The 25,822-nt window shown below is 41.9% G+C and overlaps 1 protein-coding gene across 2 annotated transcripts in view; it reads left to right on the top strand.

Annotated features, from left to right (window-relative positions):
- The window catches only part of MAGI2 (membrane associated guanylate kinase, WW and PDZ domain containing 2), a 1,189,042-nt gene extending 1,164,266 nt beyond the window's left edge, over window positions 1–24,776 (top strand). Inside the window, exons 20-21 of one of the 2 annotated variants that reach the window (XM_046668813.1) lie at window positions 23,019–23,157; window positions 24,676–24,776. In XM_046668813.1, coding sequence (XP_046524769.1) covers window positions 23,019–23,157; window positions 24,676–24,755 — 219 coding nt within the window. In that variant the 3' untranslated portion in view covers window positions 24,756–24,776. Of the gene's footprint in view, window positions 1–23,018; window positions 23,158–23,761; window positions 23,910–24,675 lie in introns of those variants that run through there. The other variant, XM_046668814.1, reaches the window with a different exon arrangement.
- Window positions 24,777–25,822: the final 1,046 nt, after the last annotated feature.

Consider the following 25,822-nt stretch of genomic DNA (forward strand, 5'->3'; position numbering starts at 1 on the left):
TACCTCCTCTTCTGAATTCTGTATTTATTATTTCTTTGCTTTTTGTTAGAGTTTACCACATAGGGATATACCCTCAACAATATAATGTTTAGTTTCACATGTTTTTGAACTTTATAGACATAGAATTATATTTTTCATATTTTCCTGATTTTTTTTAGCTCAACATTGTGAAATTTACCCGCATTAATGTGTATTACTATAGTTCCTTCATTTTCACTACTGAATAGTTTCCTGTTATGTGAATATGAATTTATTCATCCATTTTCCTGTTGATGAGCATTAGAGTGGTGTCCAATTTCTTACTATTAGAAACATCGCTATTATGGACATTCTTGTAAAGGTCTGCTGGGACGCATATGCCAGATTTTCTCTCGGGAAAAAATTTCTGAATCTATTTCTAGGAGTAGAATTGCTGGGTCCTGGGATCCAAACAACTTCAAGTTGACTAAATCATGCCAGAAAATTTTCCAAAGTGTTTGCCAATATCTATACTCCTACATGCAGCATCTGATCCCCCGTTGCTCTATATCCTTGTCAACATTTGATATAGAATTGATATTAAATTTCTGTTTGTTAGTATAATGGATGTGCAATGCTGTATCACTATGGTTTTAATTTCCTTCCTGATTACTAATGAACATCTTCATTTTCCTCTTCTGTGATATGTATGTTGATGTCTCTTGCCCACATTTCTACTGTTATCATTGTCTTTTCCTTATTGATTTTTACACATGATGGATATTGTATTCTTATTGGTTATGTGTATTGCAAATATCTATTCCCGCTTTGTGACAGCTCTTTTTCCTTTATGATCTCTTTTGTTGAAATCAAACTCCCAATTTTTGTATAACCAAATATGGCAATATTCTGTATTGTTTGCATTTTTGTGCTTTAAGAAATCCTTTCCTATCTTAAAGTCATATTTTTTTCTAGAAGTTTTAAGATTGGACCCTTCACATTTAAGCCCAAAACCCATTAAGAATTGGTTTTTGTATATGGTATGAGGTAGAGATTCATCCTTAAAAAACACAGCATTTAGTTCATTGTAGTTTATAGTAAGATCTAATATGTTAGATTGTAAACATCTTGATATGGGATAGAGTGTCATAATCATCTGTGTCCCCCACTGTCCTAACACAGCACTTTCTGGTTAGTGGGTACTCAGGAGGGCCAGAACATCACGGCCAGTGGACACCTCCGAATGCCCATGTCCTTACACTGTGCTTCTAGCAGGAGCATAATGGCTTCTTTCTCCATCTTGTTGGACACCCCTGCTCTCCATCCCTTTCTCGGCAGATCTTCTCATAAGCTGCTCCCCTGCTCCATTCCTCATAAGCACAGCCAGGGAACAAGACTCCTAGATAGCAAGGGACATTGGAAATGGCCAGCCAGTTTGTTTGTTTGGGCCCACAAGAGCCTAAGAGTACACCTACCAGGAGTATTGTATAAAGCCAGGGACAGGCCTCAATAGCGTGGAACCGAGCCCAGCCTGTGCTCAGACAAAGACATCACAAATCACGAAGAAGTATCTGTTGTGTTTTTGGGTGCCAGTAAAATGAAAATTCCTGTGGATTCACTTTGCTTTTCACCCACCAGAGTGAGTTAAGATGGCACTAAATACAAGTCGAAAGTTCTTTTCTGAGTCATGCAAGCGTGAAAGGGAGATATTTCAATTCACAGCCTAGATATATTTGTGTGTGCTTTTTCTGTGCTTTCAATTCTGAGCAGTTGAGCATGTATTTATTCGGTATTTACCGGAATAAACATTTCTAGAATGTGCAGAGAAACACTGCAAAGCACTGTGGGTGGCAAAGTAACGTAAGGAAAGAGCCTGAATTTGGGCAGATCCCAGCTTGGTCACTTACTGGTTGGGTAGCCTCAGCATCCTCATCACAAAATGGAGATCAAGACATACCTACCATGCGGGGGTTTTGTAATAATTAAAGGAGGTAATTAATATAAGTGCACAACACTGTCTGATGTGTTCTAGGTCATTCCTAAGTTATTTAAGGATACTGATGATGAAAAAGAGAGGGAGGAGGAAGAATGATGATTAATTATGATGAAATGACCCAATCCCTACTCTTCGGAAATAGAGACTTTGTGATGTCTACGTAGATCAATAACTCAGAAACAAAGCAGACTGCAGTAAGAGCTGTAATTGTCATAACCATATTTTCAAAACCAAAATTTGAAATGTGATCTGACAAGTCAACGAGTCCAAAAGTGTATTAGGATCTAATGTTGGAAATTGGGACCGTCCCAGAATATCTGAAGCATGCAATCCCTGTGGCTGTAAAAAGCACTGATGATTTGCCACAGGAAAGATAGCTTTGCCTTGGAGAGAATCCTTAGAGGAGGTGATATTTGAGGGGGGTTCTGATGAGCTTTCAACAGGTGGATATGAGGAAAGAAGAGGAATTCCATATAGCAGAGGGACTATCAATCAGAGAACAGAACAGAAGACATGTGAGACACAGCCCTACCCCCGGGTGCCTTTTTATCATATAGAAAAGATTACAGATAATCCCCAGGACTCCAGAGAATCCCTGAGGTAGGAATGGGAGCTGGGAAATAAGATGAGGGTAAAGTTAGCGGGATCCCGCATACTACCCCATACCCACACCGCGTCACATTCTGCTTTTATATGTCTTTTTTTTAATATTGCCTTTCTCATGTAAAATTTCATTTGCAAAACACTTTCACTGCTTAATGAAAGGTAAAAAAACATGATTGGGTAGCGTGCTTAGCCCTCGCCCTATATTCTGTAACTAATCCACGTGGCCCCTTTGGTGACTCTTGTGATGACTTTTGCTTTGGTTACTTGTCTCGCACAATTGTCAGAGTCCTACCTGGGACGGAGGTCAACAGTCTTGTGGTTGTCACTCGGGTCTGGGACCTAACTCTGTTTTAAAGAGAGGGGGGCCCAGGGAGGATGTGGAGCAAGCACAGCCCAGCCCTGAATGCAGGGCTGTGTGATTCAGATTGTGTGCAGATCCTTTTGTGGGGAAAAGGAAGCCCTTCTGACATGTCAAGTAGGAGTTGAGATAGCGACCTTGAACAGTAGATGTTGGATGCCCTAAGAGGAACACCGATGGAAACCATGCAAATTACAACATGGCAGCCCACGGCCTGGACCCTAGATGGATGTGCTGAATAGGCAGGCTCCTTTGGGATAGGATGTCTCATGTCTGAGCTCCTTGAATTTCTGAAGGTAAATTGGAGGGGGCTCTAGAGGAACAGACAACTCAGATGTGTCATATGGGAAACTGCACAGAATGTTGTCATCCATTGTACGAAGAGTATAGCAGTCAGTTAATGGCAGAGTTTTAAAACTGTTGGTTGCTTGTGTTTCCACGCATTTGTGCTGGGCTTTTTAAATTGGCCACACTATTATCATTGGCACATCAGAGTGTCTTGGGATGAAATGATATGTAAATTTTCCTTTTAGCTCCTATGTATCCAAGTAGCAATAAAGCTTACATTTAGAAAAGGTAAACTAGAAGATAGAAATACCTCGGAAATGTTCAAGACAGCATGGCCACAGCTAGAACAATAGGACAAAGAAGAGTGTCATAGCCATCCATGCTGACAAAGATATTGCTTCTTGATGCAGCAAGGAGATTTGTGGAATTAGAGCTCGGGGGACCTCATACTTTACACAGTTTCATGTAGCTCATAATAATAGAGGACGTCAGTGCTCTTCTCTTAGAGAGGCAAAAGGCCCTACCTTTTTAGTGATATATTATTACTTTCAACAATTGTTGAGAATATCTAAATTTGGAAGGGACAGAATGATTTTAAAAAGCTCCCTGGGTAATTCTGATCTGTACTCCAGGGTAAAACCCATTTTTGAATAGGCTGGAATAGGCTATTGGGCATTAAATGGACCGCTATTGTAAAATATGCAATATAAAGCCAAGAAAAATTAGTTAATCCTTCATAACTCAGTTGTTCCCTAAATATTTCACTAAGAAAACGGCAGGATGGCTAAAATAATCCCACTTTTATTTATATGATTAGTTTAATTCTTTGAGGGAAAAAAGACTTTTCATTGTCTAAAGACCTCTATGGATTAACTTCTAATAAAACCTTTGTCTGCAAATTACAATTAAAATATTTGAGTTAGTAATTGGTGCTTAATGCATTTCATGATACTTCACAAGTGAAGTGGAGAGATAAAGTGTAGGTATTTTTCTTAAACCTGAATCTGCGTTAATTCTTCACTGTATGTAACCTAAAGATTTGAGAAATCATTTGCAATTGAACGTGAATTTGTATTTGAAAGTGAGGGTCAGAGTGAGACACTAGAAATCTCCAGGCCTACAAGATTTCAAGATTTCTATCCACAGCTAGAAGGACCCACAACTGAAATATACAACTATGTACTGGGGGGATTGGGGGAGAAAAAAAAAAGATTGGCAACAGTTGTTAGCTCAGGTGCCAATCTTTAAAAAAAAAAAAAAGATTTCTGTGTAGGGCTGTAGTAATCGAAATGATGGGAATGCTGGCACTGTGTGGCCACGTTGACCAAAGGACACTGGGGGAGCCCAGAAGCAGACCGACAGGTATGGAGACTCAATATGCAGCTGAGGCAGCCTTACAAATCAGGGGTGAAGGGCAGATTCTTGTTAACTGGTGTAGGACAAATGGTTATCCACACAGATAAAAACAAATCTCAACTCATACCACACACAAAATCATCTGGTTCATGCCATCCACAAAAATCAACTCCAGGTGGACTGAAGACAGAGAGTGAAAAGCAAAACTATTAAAACTTTTAGAAGAAAATGCATATATTTCATCTTGGTTGGGAAGGATTTTTTAAATGTCACAAAAAGCCCAAACCACCATAAAGGAATATTACTGATAAATGTGAGTCCATTAAAATTTTAAGCATCTTTATAACAGAACACCGTGAACCAAGTGAAAAGACAAGCCTCACATTAAGAGAATATATTTGCAATACATAAAACAGACAAAGGCGTGCTATCTGGAACATATAAATAATGAAGAACTTTTATGAATTAATAACAAAAAGACTACCCAGTGGGGAAAAATGGGCAAAGTACAAGACAAAGAAATTTATGAAGGAAGAAATCCAAATGGCTAATAAGCATCGGCAAAGATGCTCCACATCAGGAAAAAGCAAATTAAAGCACTAAGATAGCATTTCCCATCCATTAGACTGGCAAAAATTTAAAAGTCCAGCAATTCCAAACATTGGCAAGGATGTAGGGAACTGGGAGCCCCTACTCGCTACTGGTGAGAAAGTAAATTGGTGCTGCCAATTTAGAGAGCATTTTGGCAACATCAAATAAATTTGAGGGTGCATATACCCTACAAATCAGCACTTCACTGCTACGAGTATACCCTGTTCTTGCTCGTATATTCCAGGAGACATTTTCAACAATACTTATTGCAGCAAGGTTTCTAATAGCAAATATTGGGGGTGGGATCCTAAATGTGTATCAGTAGAACAAAAAAATAAAGAATCTTTATATAATGGAGTATTATATAGTAGTTAAAATGAATGAACTATATCCTCTACATGAATAAATTTCAAACATAATGTTGAGTGAAAACCCAAGTTACAGAGTCACATATGTAACGCAATTTATGTAAAGTGTAAACACTTGCAATATTATGTATTATTTATGGATATGTCCATATGAAGTAAAAGCCATAAGAACAGGAAAAAGAAGACAAAAACCAACTACAGAATAGCAGTTGCCTTTGTGAGGAGGAGAATAAATTCAGGAAGCATGCAGGGGCCCCAACTCCATCCATAAGATTTTCTTTTTTATGCAAAACAGTTTGAAGCAAATATCACACGCAATGTTAACCTAATTAAAATCTGGTTGGTGAGTGCAAGGGTGAATGCTTTATTACTCTCAACTCTGAAATATTTTAAAATATTACATAATTTGAATAGAAACAAATGAAATTTTTCATCACAGAATTATTAATCTGAGAAGGGTTCTCAAAAAGTCAAGTGTGAACTGCACGCCACCCTCAGATCAATTAGCACACAAGTTATCCAAGACAAGTAGTTGTCTTTCCTAAATTTGAAGCCCTGGACCATGGGTTAGCAGACTTTTTCTCTAAAGGGCCAGAGAGTAAATATCTTTGACTTTGTGGACCGTACAGTCTTTGTCACAGCTACTCAACTCTACCGTAGTGATACAAAAGCTGCCATAGGTAATATGTAAATGAATGAATGTGACTGTGTTCCAACAAGATGTTACTTAAAAAAACAAGCAGTGGGCTGGATTTGGCTTGTGGCCATAGTTTACCAAACTCTACTCTAAACTCAGAAAGCCCAGAATTCCAAACGTTACCTTTCAGTCCCGAATATAACCACAATCATTAGTATTTTATATGTTCAAGTTTAAATTGAGTTGAAAAGTCTCCTGTTGAATAAAATTTAACGTAACTAACATCTATTGCATGCTTACCTTGTGTCAGGTACTAAGTTTCCATGTACCCCCCGTATGATCTTCTCAACAACTTATGAAATAGACACCATTGTCATCCCCATTTCCGGATGAGGAAACTGAGACTTACAGAGGTTAAATGACTTGTCTAACCTCTCTGAGTTAATGAGTGATGTTAGTTATGAGAAGCAAACCCAGGGTTCCTGATCCCACCGAAGCCCGTGCTGGGAGTCACATTGCTGTACTACATAGCTCTGTGTTGTCCTTCATGTCTTCACAACATAAACTATCTAATGTAAACAGTCACAATAAGAAAATTAAAACCTGTGTCAGAATAGAACCTGGCACATTGGGTTCTAATGATAAACACATATTATACACATTCAGTAACCCATTTTTTTTTTAGAAAATCTTGGCTAACAAGGACTTAAGAAATGAAAACAAAGTCACTTTTAATCATTCAGAGTGAGGATGAGTAGGTAAAATTAATAGATAATCCACCAGCTTCATCCAGCTCCCTGTTTTCATTCTGTTATTCGTCTCCACGTGGTGTGATGATAGAAGACCCCAGCCTGGATCTTTCCAATTATCTAAGGAAAAGTGACTCGGGCCACAATTGAGGATAAAAGCCTAAGTCCCTATATTCCATTTAGAAAATCACCAGTAGTGAGGCCAGCCACTTCTTTGGGGCACCTGTTGGGAGCTGCTATTTCATAGAACCAGTCCTACTGATTTGTCCTTCCCTACACTCTGTCAATATGGAGTAGAAGCAATAGTTTCTCTTTGAGAGAAAACAGAGTTTGTGAAGCCTTAACCATTCCTTCTCTCTCCCCAACCCCCATGAGGGAAAGAGGTATTAGACTTGTTCTCTTCCCCTCCTTCAAGATAGGGAATGCTTGAACCATCCTTGCCCTCTACTCCATGCGAGACTGATGATTGTTTCTTATCTGAAAGTGGCTGAGCTATGGAGTTAGTAGAGACCTTAGTGAGCTGGGGAAGGGAGAAAAAGATAAAGGAATGAGAAAGCAGAGAGGGAGTTCCGGGGCAGCCTACGTTCCCACCATTTCCCATGGGTTGAGTGGACACTACAGAAGGTTTTTCAGGACTTAAGCTATCTTTATAGTGGGATATGTTCTGGCCAAAGGACCCCTGCTTAAAGAGACTATAGGTTGTATTACTCATGGTGGAGGAAAGAGGTGCTGAACGGAAGAGAAAGAGGACAGCCTTATCTGTGTCTCCCAACATGGACAGAAATCTCCACATTGGGCCTTCCAAAGAAGTGACCCAAAGCATCCTCAGAAGAGAGGCAACATTTGGATGTCCACAAAGTGAGCACACAATTAAGATCTGCCACACAGAGAACAGCAACAAAAAAAAGGAAAGCAGACTTGCCACCAGTAACTCCTATTCTCTCCAATGAATGTTGCCCCCCTTAGATTATCCTGCCCTCAGAGATCCTCTAGCAGACAGGAGAGATAAGGAAGAAGAGCAAGGGTTTGTGGAGAGAGGAGAACAAGACCCTTTCCCTTCTTAAGTAGCTCAAGCCTTCAGCCTAGTCTGCAGTGGGAGTGGGGAGCTTTTAAGTGAAGGTAAGGTTGCAATGCTAACTGCACTATACTTTTTTAACAGCTAAGAGTGTTGAAAAATAATGCAGTTGGAATCCTACCCAGCAGGAGTGGGTGGAAGTCAACAGAGCACAGCTGGTAGGAGTTATTGGAAAAATAAATCAATTGCACATTTATACCTCAGCAACTGGAAACATTTTCATCAAACAAGTTACATTAACAATGTGATATCCTTAGAAAACAAAGGTGATTAGAAAACAAGGATTCTCCGTCAGGACAAGCCTGCAGAATTGTTTTTCTACGAATGGGGATGAATTTGAAAGTCTCCATTCACCCAGTCTTGTTGGTGACAAGTTGCCCATATTTGTAAAATGACTAGGCAGCATCACACCAAAAACAATGCAAGACTATACAGGGACAACGTAGGAGGGATCAGCCTCCAAAAGTAGCAATACAATGGTAAACTCAGGCAGGTCTGAGAGGTCATATTGAGAGAGAGCCAAAGATTACCGGGAAGTGCAAGAAACTGAACAGAAGAGATGACAAGGGCCATAGTCCAAGGCAGGAACCAAAGAAAACCAGAAAATACTCAAGGAAGTGGAAGACAGGATCAGAGGATGCATCATGAAGTGGATCCAAGTCATTCTTGAACGCCCACCCATACCAAGTCTTAAAGGTACCCATCCAACCCAAATTAAGGGGTACAGTTAGTGGCAAGGCACAGCTCAAGCTAACTAACCACGCAAAGATTAACCTGATATCTTGGTACCAATGGCACTCACTATGCATTATCCATAAGTTAATCAGCTCCCAATGTAAAAAAATTTGAATTAAAATTTCACTTCTCAAAGTTAATTTGAATTTTTCTTTGTTTTCTCTAGTTCATAGAGAGTAGGTTTCCTTGTTTGTTTGAAAATTAAATGAGGTAATGCTTCTAACGTGCCTAGAAACTATGTGGCATAAAACTGTGTTCAATAAGTGCTGATTACTACGAAGGGTCAATTTTTTCATCCGGGTGGTTCACAACTGTGTAATAAGCTCTTGGGTAATTAACTAAGAGCTTAGTATAGAGGCAGAAATTTAAATGCACGTATGTAGTAGCTTAAGTGTAAATGTTCACACAGAGAGGTTGAAAATAATTCGAGTCCACTTAGGATGCATAATAGAGTAACATCACTGTAGCTGCCTTTTTCGAAATAATTAATTAGGAAACTCATCAAATAGCAGTAAGTGGTACTCTGGGCTCTGGCTGTGGAGGGTGCCTCATGGATGAGAGTCCCAACTGCAGTCAACTCTCATGACGTCACATCAAATTGCATTTCTTGTCTCCACCCAGTAGTCTATGCATTTCATTGGAGGCAGGAGTCATTTTTCAAGAATTTGGTGAAGGGTAGAGGGAGCAACCTGACTGTGAATCAAGATATAAGTGGGAATGTCTCTTTCTGAAAATGGCTGACTTGCCGTGGGATGTGTGTGGAATTCCGAGAGCCGCCGCAGTCACATTAATCAGACAGTTATTAACCTAAAATGAGTTCAAAAAGTGCCTTGCAAGCTACAATAAACCAGAGGCTTTTTATTCTAGTGATTTAAGAAAGCTTTACATTTTTATTTCCAATTAACCTATCAATAGTGATGTCACTTAAATACTCCTAAGGAATATTATCTCCTCATTATTGCCAGAAAACACGCTGCCCAATTTCATAGCTCAGCTGCTCTCATGCATGGATGGACAATCTGAATTAACAGGAACAGAAACAAGATTTTTAGGCACTCAGCTACAGTCCTAGTTGTAAAATTTAAGTAATTAATATGTGACTTTAAATAGTAAAAGAAAATAAAGTGGATAATGTTTGTTTTGTGCATCAAAATGATAGTGATACAATGCTACTCTAACTTCCTATTTATTCAGTGTTAGCACACCAATAGAAAAATTATTGTAATCCACACACTCATTGCCAGTACAATTGAATATTGTGGCAATGAGTAAAGATTCTCTGGAGAGCTGTCTTAAAATTAAGCTATTTTAAAAAGACTGTATTTTCATTACGACCGAACAAAGATCGTCAACGCTAGAGACACGAGTTTTCCTGCCTTGTATACATACTCCTTGTGCATGTTCAAAGTAGGCACAAGGACATCCATTATTCTTTTGATCTGAAACTTCGACACTACAAAAATAACATTTATTCAAGGAGAAAGTAGCTGAAGGAATCAGGGAAGTTCAGACCCATAAAGTACTGACTAGATTTATTCACAATTATAGGGATTCTCATTACAATGTTAATCAGACTTTCCGTCTCATTCTACTCTTGCTTGAATGAACCTGAACTTCAAAGCTATTTGTGACACATGATGATGTGTGTGTTTTTAAACAATATCCCAAAGGTTGATAATAAATCACAAACACTCAACTCTGAACTAAGGAAAAATCTACTATTACGCCTTACTCCCTTCCTCAACAATGCTGAAGCAGCCTCTCGGAGAGTAAGGAGAGTAAGAAGTTCTGCGTTTGAGAATCAGAGAACCTGTGTCTTGTCTTGTTATCTCCACTGATAAGCCGTGTGGCCTTTCACAAATCTTTATTCCTCCCTGAAGCTCAGAGCCCTTGCCTTAAAGTAAGGATAATAGCAACCAGAGATAAAGAGATTAATAAGATGCTCCTTGCCCTCGCTGCCCCCACCCAGGGATGGTTTAGTGGGTGTATTATCAGTAACTGCTTCCTTTATTTACCTTACCCCAAAATCAATCAATCAACCAATCGTTGTCTCTTTTGTTTGATCACTCTGCTCTCTCTCGCTCACTCTCTCTCTCACACACACACACATCAGTCAGTACTGTGCGACAAAGAATATTGTAGAAGTGTAAAAACGTGATATTTGCCCTCAAGCTGTACACTGGGAAATATATTTATAAATCCCATAGGAATTTATTTCCCAGTGCTTCTCACAGGACTCAGGAAATACAAAAATTAATACGTCTGGCTTCAGCCGGCTATGCCAGCAAAGGGGTCGTCACGCCCAAAAGCAGCGAGGCCTCCACCTTGTGGCTGGGGCTCCTTCAGCTGGCTCCTGGCAGAGCAGTGCCAATTCTAAGCTTCCTTCTCACTGATCGTATTGTTCTTACTTTTAGAGGCTTTTTCACCTGCTTCGTATTGTAACATGTATCCGGGACTTCTGTTAAGCCCTTGTTCTCCCAGAATTCAAGGTTAGCCTTGGCCAAAATGAAGTAGAGAACATTTATCTACTCACAGAAGAAATGTTTATGAAACTCTCACCCTGTGCTAGACACCTTAGTCAACAGAGGAAAAACAAGCGTGAGCGAGACACAGAGCCGCCCTCAAAGCATCTGACCCCAAAGCCCCTTCTCTCTCAAACCCCCACACCCTCAAACCTCCACTCCCTCCAAGACTCTCCTTCTTCCGTTAATCTTTTTATATCTTACACTGTAATAATTTTTGTCCCCACTACAAGTACATTTTTATTATCTACTATTTCTAAGGCAATGTGTTAGCTACTACTACAAGGTACAAAGATACAATCCCTCTTTCTAGGAGCTTATAAATCAGTTGGTGCACAAATGGTGGTGGGGAGGTAAGTACCCAGATAACTAGAATAAGAGGCAGGGTTGCATTAAGTACTGTAAGAGAAGCGTAGCTGAAGTAGAGTGGACCCTGAGAGAAAGGAGGTCAGATCGCCCCAGGCGTGACCAGAGACAGCTTCATGGAGGGTTTGAGTGGCGCCTTGGAGAATGAGCATGATTACAAGATGAGACTGGAGGAGTCAGGGAGAATGGCAAGAAGAACCAGCACAGGTGAGGGCAAGAGCAAAAATGCAGGGTGAGAGAACTCCATAAAGAGTGGAGGAATGAGAAGCGTGCAGATTAAACCCAGGAGATCGGTGGGGATGAGCTAGGAGGTCAGGGAACAAGGTCCCGGACAGTCTTCACACTGTGTCAGGAGTTCGGATTCTTCTCAAGATGCAGGGGGCAGGAGGTGGATGTTTGAAGAGGAGAGAGACCAAAGCAGGGGTGAGCTTAAAAAGATGATTGTGGCGACCATATAACCCAAAGAAGAGGGAGAAGAGAGAAACAGTGAACGGAGAATGGGGGCCAGAGCAACAGGAAACGACAGGCCACGGCTGGAGGCAGAGTGGAGTAGAACTGATGGAGTTTGGAAGCTGACTAGAGGCAAAGTCAACTCCAAAATCTATAGCAATTTTAAAAAGCACATTCAACCCAGTAAGCCTGATGCCACTTATCTTTCTATAATGATATCTTCAGAGACTACCTGTGTAAAGATGAAATATTAAAGCAAAGTTTCCAAAAACAGCTTCTCCAAAATGGGCAAGCTTACCGCCACCTGATCTTTCTGTCTTGTTCTTGAATTATTTCTTAAAGCCTTTGTCTTAGTCTGTTCAGGCTGCTAAAACAAACTTGGATGCCTACAAACTGGGATGCTTACAAACCACAAAAATTTATTTCTCACAGCTCTGGAGACTGGAAGGCCAAGATCAAGGTGCTGCCAATTCAGCGTCTGATGAGGGCCCGCTTCTTGGTCCATAGATGACGTCTTCTAGCTGTGTCCTTACTTGGTGGAAGCGAGCAAGGGCGCTCTCTGCGGTCTCTTTTATAAGGGCACTAATCCCATTCATGACAGCTCTGTCCTCACGTCCCTATTCACCTCTCAAAGGCCCCATCTCCTAATACCACCACCTTGGGGTTAGGATCTCAACATATGAATTTTGGGGAGACTCAAGCATGTAGACCACAGCCTCTTTCATCTGTCGTATTCATTCATCGTTTTACAGTCTGCCCCCATCTCACACCCACCCCACCCCAGTGTTGGTGCTTCCTTTGTTCCGCCTCCTCCCAAATTCCTTCTCTTTCCTTCTCTGCCCTATTCTGTGTCTTGGGAGACTATGTCTGCCTCATAGCATCACCCAACCTCTTGTCCTCTAGTTTCCTGTTGGATCTGGCCAATGAGAAGCACTGGCAGGAAATCTGAGGTCAGGAAGAGAGAAAGTGTATTAATTTTCTACTCCTGCTGCAACAAATTAACCCAAACTCAGTGTCTTAACACCATACAAATGTATTATCTTATAGTTCTGGAGGTCAGAATTCTGGACTGGTCTCACTGGGTTAAAGTCAAGTTGTCGTGTCAGCAGGGCTAGTGCCTTCGTCTAGGAGAGAATCCATTTCCTTGCCTTTTCCAGCTTCTGGAACCACCTACATTCCTCAACTCGTAGCCCCATCCTCCATCTTTAACACCAGCAGCAGCGCATCTTCTGTCATCTTGGACCTCTGCTTCTGTCCTTCCATTTTCTCTCTCTCAGACTTTGACGCTTGTGAGTACATTGGGCCCACCCAGGTCATGCAGGATAATCTCCCCATGGTGAGATCCTTAACTTAATCGTATCTGCAAAGCCCCATTTGCCATGTAAGGTAACATATTCATGGATCGCAGGACTAGAGGTGGACTTCTGTTGGGGGGACATGATTCTGTCTGCCACAGAGAGGTTGGGGTACTTCCTACCCCTGTTGCTCTGCACCTTGGCGCTCGAGCCTGACAGCACTCCTCCCTCACAACTACAGCTCTAGTCAACAGCCCCTCTTGCGTTGTTCTAGCTCTCACTAGGCCCCTGGAATTTCCTGTCCTTCCACAGGGTCTACCAGACCAGAGCTGGTAATGGCATCTGCTATACTTATCCTTTGGTGCCTCAACAGCCCTCTTTGGTTTCCTCAACCCTGCCTACTCCTCTGAAATAGTCCCATCGTTCAATTATCTTCAGAATCCCAGCTGCCTGATCCACCCGTCTTGGTATACCTTTTCACACTCTAATTCACACTGCTAACATGTCAGGTCTATTACTGGCACACACACAAAGTAAATGGAAATGCAGAATGCGAGTAGGTTGGCTGGAGGAAAATAAGGAATTGTTATGCTGCGCCAATCCCACAGCCATCGCACAAAGCCTAGTGCTTGCATCTGGAAAAGCAATATATCTGATTAGATAAGAGTGCAGAATAATCATCCCTCATTTTCACTCAATTACACCCAGGGAAGGGAAGTAACAGCCTACATGGAATCCACAACAGAAAGTTTCCCCTTTGATTTCCTCTTGTTTATTTTTCAATCAACTAGGGAAACTGACTTCATGACCTAACAGAAGTGATTTCCGAGCAGCGGGATGAGCTGCTAGCTGAGCTGCCAGTGAGCTTTCTGTTCCTGCTCAGGCAGATAATGTAAGATATTTCCCCAGTCTCCTCTCCTTGCCTGAGCAGTCAAACCAGCATATGAAAATGGAATGGTTGTGGTGATTTTTTCCTTCATAGTAAATATTTCGCTTCAACCAGTTTATTTTTAAAATCTCTTTCTTTGCCTTCATGTTGGTTGCCACCCTTGCAGTTACCCTGTCCTAGCTTAGGGTTTGGGCCATTTGCTGAGCATTCAATGAGATTCTTTTCCTAAGAACTACTTGTCTAAAGTCATAGAATGAAAAATAGCATTAATGTCCTGTAAGAATTCCTAAAAGGCAGTACTCACCAAACCAACAGGAGATTTTTTTGAGTTTTTAACCTCTCCGTGATGTTTTCAGAAATAGGATTTGCCTCATTTCCCCATTAAATATCCTCAGTAGTTCAGCTACTTCTCTCCTAGATCCAAGCTTACCACTGTTTCATTTTTTTCTCTCATCTACCATTATGGTGATGATGATGGTGATGATGATGGTGATGATGATGACAGTGATGGTGATGACGGTGATGGTGATGATGGTGATGGTGATGGTGATGATGGTGATGGTGATGATGGTGATGGTGATGATGATGATGGTGATGATGGTGATGGTGATGGTGATGATGGTGATAGTGATGATGGTGGTGATGATGATAGTGATGGTGATGATGATAGTGATAGTGATGGTGATGATGGTGATGGTGATGATGGTGGTGATGATGATGATGGTGATAGTGATGATGATGGTGATGATGATAGTGATGGTGATGATGATGATGGTGATGATGATTGCTACAATTAAAACTAAAAGACTACATTTGTATAGCTTCAAGTTTACAAGGGACTTACATACACTGTATAGTATTTGATCATGGTCAGGCTTGGTTGACATAAATCATGAAGCCAAATTCAAAATTTTTATAGATTTTGTTTAAATTTGGTTTAAATAATAAGGAGCATAAAATCAAAAAACAGCTTCTGAAATATTCCATCTTTCAATTGTTCATCCACCCATTGCACAAATATATATGGATATTTCTCATGTGGCTGACTCCCTGACTTTGAGAGCTTGCAAAGTAGTGATTGCCAAAGGTTAATGCTTTTAAAGAAATGCGGAGGAAACACACCCAACCCAGACTGGCAGGATCACGGAAGGCTTCCTGGATGTGGTCCTATCTGAGGTTTGTCCTAAGGGAAGAGTAGGATTCAGCTATTTGAAGGCTGGAGGGCAGATTCTAGACAAAGGGAACAGCATGTGCAAAGGCCCAGAAAGAGAAACACTTTAGAATAGTGGGAAGAGATTACCCAGAGAGCATGCACAGAGCAGGGGAGCAGAGGAGGGGAGGTCTTGAAGAATGGACCATCAACACCAATTAAAAGCCCTAGTAGAGTAAGGAGACTTAGAAAGAAGCAATCTAGTAAAATTGTCTGTATGAGATTAGTGCTGTATTTGACAAGGAGAAAAGGAAGGTTTGGTGAGAAACATACCAAATTGTCATTTGGAGTTGACTTCCACAACTGGGCACTGCATCATCTTTAAATTTCACATACATTTCCATGTTTTAATGGAGAGGATTTTAAAAGCAAGAATGAGAAATGGAGGCTCCTGGATGGAGAGGTCCCCGTGAATCTCCCCCAAAGCTGGCCCCCTGATTTGAGTGACCAGCCGAGGCACCACCCCTGCCATGGGGTAGTATGCCTACATCAAAGACTGAACACTTTTTGAGCTGCGACTAAATCTTTTCTAAAAGGTGAATACACAAATAGTAAAAATGTAGAATAAGGTACCTCACCCACATCAAATGATAACCCATCAGAATTCTGCAGCAGCCCATCACCTCTTATGACCTACTTGTTCCCCTCACTATCATGAGTCTTCTAAGCAGGTATCTGCTCAAGCATAACCTTGGTTAAGGACTTTGCATGTCCATAAGGGCTATTTCCCGCTTCCATGTAGATGAAGTTTCCTGACAGATGTTGGGATGTTTTCTTTTTAAGTGATTACTGTCCAGAACAAGTACAAAGAGTCTCAGACAGTTTTCAACATATACATTAATTGAGGCAAATAAAATTCACAGAGTTTGAGTGCTCTCACACATGTGTTTTGATTTCCATTTGGGTTAGAAGTTTCCTCTGGAGAAACCTGCTGATTTGATGGGCTTCTGTGCCTTGCTGAGGCAATCGTGCACAAGGGTTTATAACAAAAGCCAGGCCTATAACAGGAGCCTGGATCCCATTTAATTCCATCAGAATTCTAAAGGAAGAAATGGGAAGGTTAGCCAAAACACCCAGTGCAACCTCTTGGAAAATGTCTTTACTGTAATGATTACTAACTTATATCTAACAAAGGTTAATTGTGAAAACAGCCATTACATATTAAAGGTCACCATCAAGTTGAAAATCAGCATGTGCTTTGCTCCAGCTGGGCCACTAGGACCCAGGTGTCCTGTGGTTGGAGCACCTAATGATGATGTCTGTAGCAGGCAGCAGCCAAGACCCTAATTCTGATTATTTTTCCTGACACTTTACAATTTCATTCAGACTCAGCCTCCCTTTCTCTTTCTCCCAATCCTTTAGCATTTGTTTCCCATAACTTTACTGTCTCTAACAATTTCTGTAGGTCACCATCACTGAAACCTCATTTGGTCTCCTGAAAGTGCTATTGAAATTGATTTGGTTTGGCTGGATGTGCCTAAGGCAGTATTTCAAGAAAGCTTTAAGGTATGCCAAGGTGCACTGAAGCTGAACTTACTATGTCGTAAGAATAAAGACGCCTCCTGTAACTGCAAAGCAAACCTAACATTCATTTACTCAACTGGGACTAACCAAGGGTCTCCTTGTCAGGAATTGTATAGATGACACAAAGACAATAGGTATGTTCTCTGCCCATTGGAGGTCTAGAGTCTGCAAGAGAAACCAGCCTATAAGTGAAGAAACTAATGGAGCTAACCTGTGACCTCAGATCATTAGCCATGAAAAGGGTCCACAGCTGAGTCGTCTATGAAATAAGGAATACAGATATCCATTGTTTGTTGGTATAAAATTCTAGGGAAGCTCAATTCCTCACACCTAATTATAATCTAGGACCATTTCAGTTGCCTATAGTCATGTGAAATAGGTTCTTGTGGTGCGATAGCAATATGAGGAGAAGTGACTGATTACAACCAGCTGAGCATGTTTGTGAGCTGGCCAACCAAGTCTTAAGCAGGATCTCCCATGATTCAGGGCTAAAGTAAGCCCAGGATTCATCTGGTTCTGATAAAGATTTCATTGAACCAAATCCAATACTTTCTATATGACATGGCTACAAAGACGATACAGTACAGAGTTTACATTTTTTTCTTACAACTTGAATTACTAACCACTGTCGACGAAAATAATCCATAACCAATTTATAAATGAAAATTTGGGTGAGTTTATTCTGAGCTAAAATCTGAGCACCATGGCCCGGGGCCTTTCTTCCCAAAGGAAGAAAGGGCACCAAAGAAGTGGGGTGCACAGAGTGGTTATATACCCCCTTCCAGGACATTTCACATATGATTGAAATGTCCCTCCCACAATAGTCACAAGATTGTGCTTTCGGCACAGCGCTTGATGGACACAGCAGGTAGTGGGTCTGCTATCTTGGTGGGCGTAGCAGGAGGCAAGTCTATTGTCTCAAGCTGGGTGGTCACAGGTGAGTGCAGCAATCAGTTCCTAGCCTAAGGAAAGATGCTTAATCCTTAAGGAAATGCCAACGTTGGGAGGGGAAGGGAAGTTGCACCTTTATCTCAAAGGCCTTTGTTGTTTCCACAGGGAATATCTAAAGCAGATATACAATGCATGCTCAACAGCCATGGTCAGGCCCTTTTGGAAAAACAAGGTCAGGCCAAATTAGGTTTACACCAAATGGCTTCCTCATATACTCCAATATATCCTATTGCTTGCCATTTTTTTTTTTTAAGATTTTATTTTTTTCCTTTTTCTCCCCAAAGCCCCCCGGGACATAGTTGTATATTCTTCGTTGTGGGTCCTTCTAGCTGTGGCACGTGGGACGCATCAGCGTGGTTTGATGAGCAGTGCCATGTGCCATGTCCGTGCCCAGGATTCGAACCAACGAAACACTGGGCCGCCTGCAGCAGAGCGCGCGAACCTAACCACTCGGCCATGGGGCCAGCCCCCTATTGCTTGCCATTTTTATTTGTCACCACCTAAGAAACATTGAAACTTTTACCTTCACTTGGCTTGGCCTTCCCATAAGAAGGGAAAACGTTTTACCTACAGAGCCCCAAAGGAGTTCAAGTATTCGGTAATAGTCGTGTTAAAGAAAAACCTGGCACGATGTCTGAGCAGAAATATATAAGTAGAAATGCTGACCTTGTTAGGCCATGCCAAGAGGTGGCCTTATCGCAGTCCGCCTTGCCCCTAAGACATTGCTGCAAGCTTGTTAGTTGCCCCAAGGGGACCAGAGATAAAAGTATTTCGTCCATAGGAAAAAAATGAACGCCTAGAATTCATCTAAAGTCCTTTGGTTAGTTTCCTGGATTTGACATCTCCTTGACCTGCACAAAGCAACACACACACATTCCTGAACTGTGGGTCTCAGTCTCTCTCTGTCTCCCTCTTTTCCCTCCTCCCCCATCTCTCTCTCTCATTCTAATAGAACTTGGCATTTTAAAGATTCTCTAAGAACAAGTGCAGAAGATCTTTAAAGTTTCATTTTGGTAGCGTAGCTCAGTTGAAGATAGCTCTGTGATGGAAAGTTTGGAAAGAGAAAGACTATATGAGAGTCACGGCTGGTCTTTTTTCCCTCATCCCCAAAAGGCTGCAAATTTTCCATGGGTTTTCTCAGATTAATTCCCGGCTGATTCACATGTGGTGTAGGAAAGTGATGCTGCTCAGCTCCGCCCGCTGGCAGCCACAGCGAAGTCAGACGAGGTCAGAACCTCCTCTCTTTCTGTGACGAATCCATCTTCTCCTACATCCAGAGGCTAAAGGGATGAAGGTGAAAGGACTCACATCCCAATCTTATTTAGGGAGTTCCATTTAAAATGACTACACGTAATACTGATAGTGGAATGGAAATGAAAAATGAAACCTCTTTACAGTTTATGTCATTTTACAAGAAGAGATAGGAGTCCTGAGGCTGGAACTGGCCTGAGTTTGTTACCACTGACACTAGGCCCAAATGAGTGGGCCCGCTTTTGCAGTCTGCCCAGGATACCTGGTAAGATTCAGAGTCTATGACAGTGGCAGCATTCCCATCTCATTAACTGACCAGCACCCCCTCCCCAAAATTTTTTTTCTGAATTTGGTAAGATCTGGACTATTCCCAAACTTCCGTTGCTCCCGATGAGGGAGGAAATCAGCAGGCTGCCTTCATGGGTACCCTGGAATGGGGAAGGGCCTAGAGAAGGAGGAAAGTTCAGACGAGGGGCTAAGGACCCTCGATTCAGCCGGCATCAGACTTACATACATAGAAAGGGGGCCCTACGTAGAAAGCTAAAATTGTGGAAATCTGCCAGGCCAAGAGGTCAGCTCAAGCTCCTGGGAACTCAATAAAAACCACATTCCCAACTCTCCCTGATGCCCCATTCCCGAGACTCCGCACAGGAGACGTCAGCCCGGCCCCTGTGCAGCCCTGGAACCCTTTTGAGCCGCCCACCCAGTCTTCAACGGGCCACTTCTCTTTCCACGTGAATCTTTTCTCCCGTAATTCTCATGAGCTCTTAGTAGGGAAAAGAGAAAACGAGAAATACACAAGAAAATGGAAACCTCACACTTTCCGAGCCTCATCATCATGAAGGATGTGACCAGAGTGCAAAGGACGTGACTCTTTCTATCACACCTCAAGACTGCTTTCACCCGCCACATGATCCTTGCCGAAATGCCAGTCTTGAGACAGAGGTGTCCTCAGGTGATGATGGCTGTTGAGTTTTCATTTTTGGGGGGAGAGCGCTTATAACCCCCTCTCCCGTGGTTCTCACAATGAGCCGTGTGGAAATGCTTCGTTCACTTGCAAGGAGCTACAGTGCATCCCATACAAGATATCCAGTCACATGGGACCTGGTCCCTGCCCTCATTTGCCCCATCATTTCTTTCCCACAGCCTCACAGTTTCTCAATTGGATGAACAAATGTGACAACCTCACAATTTCAGCTTCCTTCTTCAGTCTCCCACTTTCTCTCCAGTCCACTCTCCATACTGATGTCTCAGGGAGATTTCTAAATACCACTCTGCTTCCCTGGGCAGCGTCCGTTCCATCTAAAATTTTCAGTGCCTCGCTGTTACTGCCTTTAAAGTAAAGCCCGAACTCCTGAGCAGCAGAATAAACTAGTGGCAGTTCCCCCAAACATATACCATGCTCTCAAATCTCAGACTCTTTGCATATGCTGGTCTCTCTAACTAGAATGCTTTTCCTCCTCCGTTACCTAAGGAACTCCTATGGATACTTCAAAACTCAGTTGAAATGTCGCCACCTCCAGGAAGCTCTCCCTGGCTACCAGTCCCACCCATCCTAAGTTAGATGCCTCTTCTTTCTGTTCCCTTAGCATTTTGTGAATGCCTCTGTCATAGCAAAGATATATGGAATAGTAATTGTCTTATTTACCCACTTTCTCTCCAACTAGACTAAGAACTCGTTGTAAATAGAAACTATACCATTTATCTCTGTATCTTATCTCCCCAGTAGAGTGTCTAGCACTTAATAGATGCTCAGAAGTTGTTTGATGAGTGAAGAAGCTCAAAGTCTAGGAGGGAAGACAGAGAAGCATAGCTCTGAAATGAGGTGAGATAAATACTTAGGTAGAATTAGAGAAGTGGTGATTAGATTGGGGGTACGGTGATGAGTGAACAGAGGGACAGGGCACTTCTGCCTGAGAAGAAGGCAGGGTCTAGGAAGAAAGATGTCCTGGGGAGAAGAGGCGTGGGCTGGCCTTGAGGAAGACTGGGAGAGCACCAGGCCTGTGGGAAGAAGACAACGAGAACAGTGGCATGTGGAAGATATTGGTGGGAAGGTGACAGGAGAGTACTGGAACAATCCAGAGCAAGGTGTGAATTGAGCTAGGAGCCCAGCATGACCCCAGGTTTCTGGCCTGGGTGAGTGGCGGTGCTATTAAGCAGGATTAGGAATTAAGAGGAAAAACTGCCTTGGGAGAAAGATGGAAAGCCCAGTCTGCTGGTGTTGAGTTGGAGTTGCCCGTTGGACATCTCCAACAATTGTTCAGTAATCAATTGGATATGCGTCTGAAGCTCAGAAGAGAGTCTAGCCAGGAATGAAGAGTCTCTCTTTTATAACAACTTCACTGGAACTTTTGTTTTTCTTCTACAATTTAATACTGTGCCGTGAGGTGTCAGTCATGGGTGGGACTCCTGGGAGAGGAATAATTGGTCCCACTTCTGCCACACACTTGGATATGTGGCCTCCAGCAAGCTACTCAACTTCAGGCTGTGCCTGTTGCCTCATGGGAAATGAGACAGTTAAGGAGACCAGAAGAAAAATGTTGCAAACATTGGTCCTAAAACAAATTAGTTTAGTCCTATCTTTCGGGTTTCTTCTGTGGAATGTGGAAGTCATGCCAGTGAAGCCAACTTCTTCCATGGCCCCAAACCATACTTCCAAAGGCCACTGAGTACACAAAGGGGGAGTCTTGACCTTCCTTACATTGGAATCCGTTTTAGGGAGAGATGTCACTTCCTTGCTACAATAAACACCTCTTTGTTCTTCCCCCCACTTCAGGCAAAGGGTCTTATTTTAATGCCCTCTCACCATTGTGATGGCAACTTTTTGTTCCTATTCTTGCCTAGCCTGCATCACCCGCCTCGATAATGCTTTCCTGCAGAGAGTTTATTTGCAATTCTGTCTGCATTATAGAGTTTAGGCTAAGATCTGCTTTGTTTGAGAGACCCAACCAAAATAGCCTTTTTGCAAAGCAACTCATTGTGCTTTTCCTGGCTAATTTATCTTAAATGACTTGAGCTGAAATGAAACATATTTTAACTCAAAGGTTCATGACAGTAATGGTACTGTGGGAGTTACATGATGTGCTCATGGTTGAGCCTCTTTTATTCCAAATATCTATTCACAAAGGCTAAATGGGAATTGCTTATGGAACCCAGCATTTCTGACAATTCAAGAGGGATTGGTATTTAACCAAACAGCTTCTGGCAATCAGGTATGAGCATGGCAAAGATTTAGCAAGGGCATTACTCATGTGTGAAGAATGGAGGATTTCATTTTTAACTCAAAGACTGTGATAGAAAACTCATCATCAAACTTGAATATCAACCAACCACTATTTACAAAGAGGCAATATCACAACAACGCCCAGGGAAATTTAAATGATGCATAACAAAAATTCTCAGTGAAGCCCAAAAACCAATCATTCCATCCAACACGCTGAATTGGAGTGCGCTACTCCCAAAGCTGGCACTGTGTTCAGTGAAAAGGCCTTGAAACAGTTACTTCTTGATTCCAAGCAAAGGTGCCAGCTTATTTAGAATTGTAGTATCTAATATATTCCCTAACTTTTGTTTTTTAAAAAAAAGGCTAAGTAGTTTAACTATAGCCTCCGCCATATTGGGTAAATATAAGTGACATGTCAGCATAACCTCCATGGTCTGATTTTTAATTTCTGTGAAGTTTGGTGGTCAGATTCAGGCTAGCCTCTCCCAAGAAGCAGCAGGCTGCGACCACATCACTCAGATGCTCCCTGGAAGCTGGTAATCTACAGATGCTTTTCTAACCTGCTCGAAATGCACCTGCGTTAAACCATCTTTGGTTGACAATGCTTCTGTCATTAACAGGTCGGAGATCAAATCATTGAAATCAATGGGGAGAGCACAAGAGACATGACGCACGCCAGAGCCATAGAACTCATCAAATCAGGGGGAAGAAGAGTAAGGCTGCTGCTGAAGCGCGGGACGGGGCAGGTCCCGGAGTATGGTGCGTGTCACGTTTTGATTCCCCTTTTTTCTCTTTTCTCTGAGTACTGTAAATGCCTATGCTTATTTATAAAACTACATCAGTTCTCTAATTCTACCTAAGTATATATTTAGTGATCAGTAGGTGTATATATACATATGTGTATGTTAGCATCAGGTTTATATGTGTGTGAGCTCTTTCTTTTGCTCCCTTCGCTAGGAAATGTTTAAAACAGCAAATGTAGGGCCTTTGCAGGGCATCTCTGAGCGTGCTGGGAGATCCAGCCACACTTATATATTCAGACTTTTGTCGTTGGACTGATAGCCCTCTGTTCATTTGAGTCCACAGTAATTTATCAATTATTTCCTAAAATGGCTCTTGCATCAGACCGTCCTGTAGGATGCGTAACTGGGGTTGAGGAGACAAGCAAGAACAAATCTTCAGGACGTGAAGACCAAAACGTAAACTTGGGTTCCTGCAATGGTTGCAGGCTTTGGCGTTTTGGGGTATTCCAAAAAAATCACTGTGATGTTGGCTCTCTAGATGCTTCTGAGAAAGGCTTTCAAGTGCATTTTAATTCATAGATTTACCTTCAAAAAGCTTTATTGGTGTTATTTCCCAACAGCCCATTTAAGGCCCCACTGACAGCTTGACTCCAGCATGTCAGAAACTGGCGGGTGGTCATTCCATGAAAAGAATCGAAACCCGAGCTGGTCTTTAATTGATCTCAGGGAGCGACAGAGAGACTGACACAGACCGACAGACATCAGTGAAGAGCAGTGCGGAGAATACCCATCCAGACTAGGGAAATGGGATCTAACTGCTGACGGAATAATTGCTCAAATTGTTGCTCTAGCTGACATTGACTCATTTTCACCCCTTCATTCCCTAGCCAAAAACAAAATAAAAAATTCTAAATTGTACTTTTCTCTCTCACATTATGCTTTTTGCGTAAGTTACTTAATAATTGACTGAACACTTCCTTATTTAATGGGGCAGTACAGTCCTGATTTCAGGCTGAAATACCTGCCTTCAAAGGCCCTTAAATACTTCGTTTTTCCCAGGTCTTGAACGTCCCAAAGCCTGCAAAAAGAGCTGGCAAGTCCTCCCATTAAGAGCCAGGAAGCACTGAAAAGTTTCTGTGGTACTGGCTGTATGCCCAAGGAAATATTTCATCCCAGATTCCCACCCTTAATGCTTGGACCTAATAAAATATTTTAAAATATTAATATTAGCAATAAGCACAGGCCCGATCTTGTTAAACGGCACTGGCAGTAATCCGTTGTAAAGAATCTGAACTCGTGGAATAGAATAACTTCCTACACACACCCTAGAGCGCTGAGTGACTCAGTAACACCAACCTGACCTGGAGCTTCTATCACTTCTGGAAAATACCTCATTTTAAAGGCCGTCTTTCACTCCCTGGCAACTGTTGTCTATACCAAGGGATGTTCATAGAGTTAACATTGTTCTGACAAGCTAATCTTTAAAAGTTAACCTGAACAACATGGCTGCCCTGAGCTTTCTATTCTTTTGTAGAATCATTATTCGGTCCATACTTCCAGCACCCACCACGCCGGCTGCTTGCCCATGGGAACCAGTTAGAACAGTACTCCTGACCAGCCTGGGCATAACTCAAGCTGTAATGCCTAAGTATGAAGCTGCCTCAGACCATCTTTAAGAAAAAATAAAGACATGTTTTTGAACAAGACAAAAATTCAAGACCATGTCAAAATTATCTCATTAATTCTTAGCATCCAAAAATATCTAGATAAGGCTTAATTCTAAAATTAACCAACACAGAGAGTTCACTAAATATCTGGGCAGATTTTTGAGGGGCCAAGCATCAATAGTATTAACTCTAGCAGCATTGCAGGACTTCTTCTAAATTTATTTTCAAATGTAACATTAAATCATACTTGCTGGTAATGTTAGAGCTTGTCAGCTACTTTTGATGTTAGATTGACACGGATTTTGACTGTAAAATTACTTTAGAGATTATGTCACAAAAGAACAAATTTAATAGAGTAGAGCAATCTCTTTCAGGGAAGCAAAGGAATAATCATAAATGAAATAAACATTAGTTCTTCAGGAAAATCTAAACTGAAAGATGCATGGTTATGCATGAAAAACCAAGAAGGTTAGGGATCAGACTAGCATCTTTGAGGATAGTGCTGTCAAATGATATTTCTGGAATCTCATAGGCATTAAAGAGGGGGGTGTTTCAGGGGTCCCCAAGACCTCCCCACATGCAGAAATTTGCTAGAAGGACTCCTGGAGCACAGAACAAACATAGTTGTACTCACAGCTAAGATTTATGACGGATGTAGTAAGGATGCACACTGGGATCATAAGAGGGAAAAGCACAGGCAGAGTCTGGAGGAATCCATGTGCAGCTTCCTTGTGCTCCCTCCCTCTCTCTCCCGTGAGGGGTCACCCAGAGGGCACTCTTGGCCCGGCAACAAGAATACAGCATCATGTGTGATGGTGCTGCCCGGAGATGTTCATTAGAGACTCGGTGCCCAAGGTTTGTACTGGGGGCTGGCCATGCAGGCACCCTCTGCCTAGCACGCTTCAAAATTCCAGACTCCCATAAGAAAGGCAGGTGTTTGGTATAAACCACATTGTTTGTACAAACAGTTGAGGCACAGTGAGCCACGCTTGTCATTTAGGGAACGGTTTGTAT

This window comes from Equus quagga, chromosome 8, assembly GCF_021613505.1.
Source record: "Equus quagga isolate Etosha38 chromosome 8, UCLA_HA_Equagga_1.0, whole genome shotgun sequence".
Lineage (NCBI taxonomy): Eukaryota > Metazoa > Chordata > Mammalia > Perissodactyla > Equidae > Equus > Equus quagga.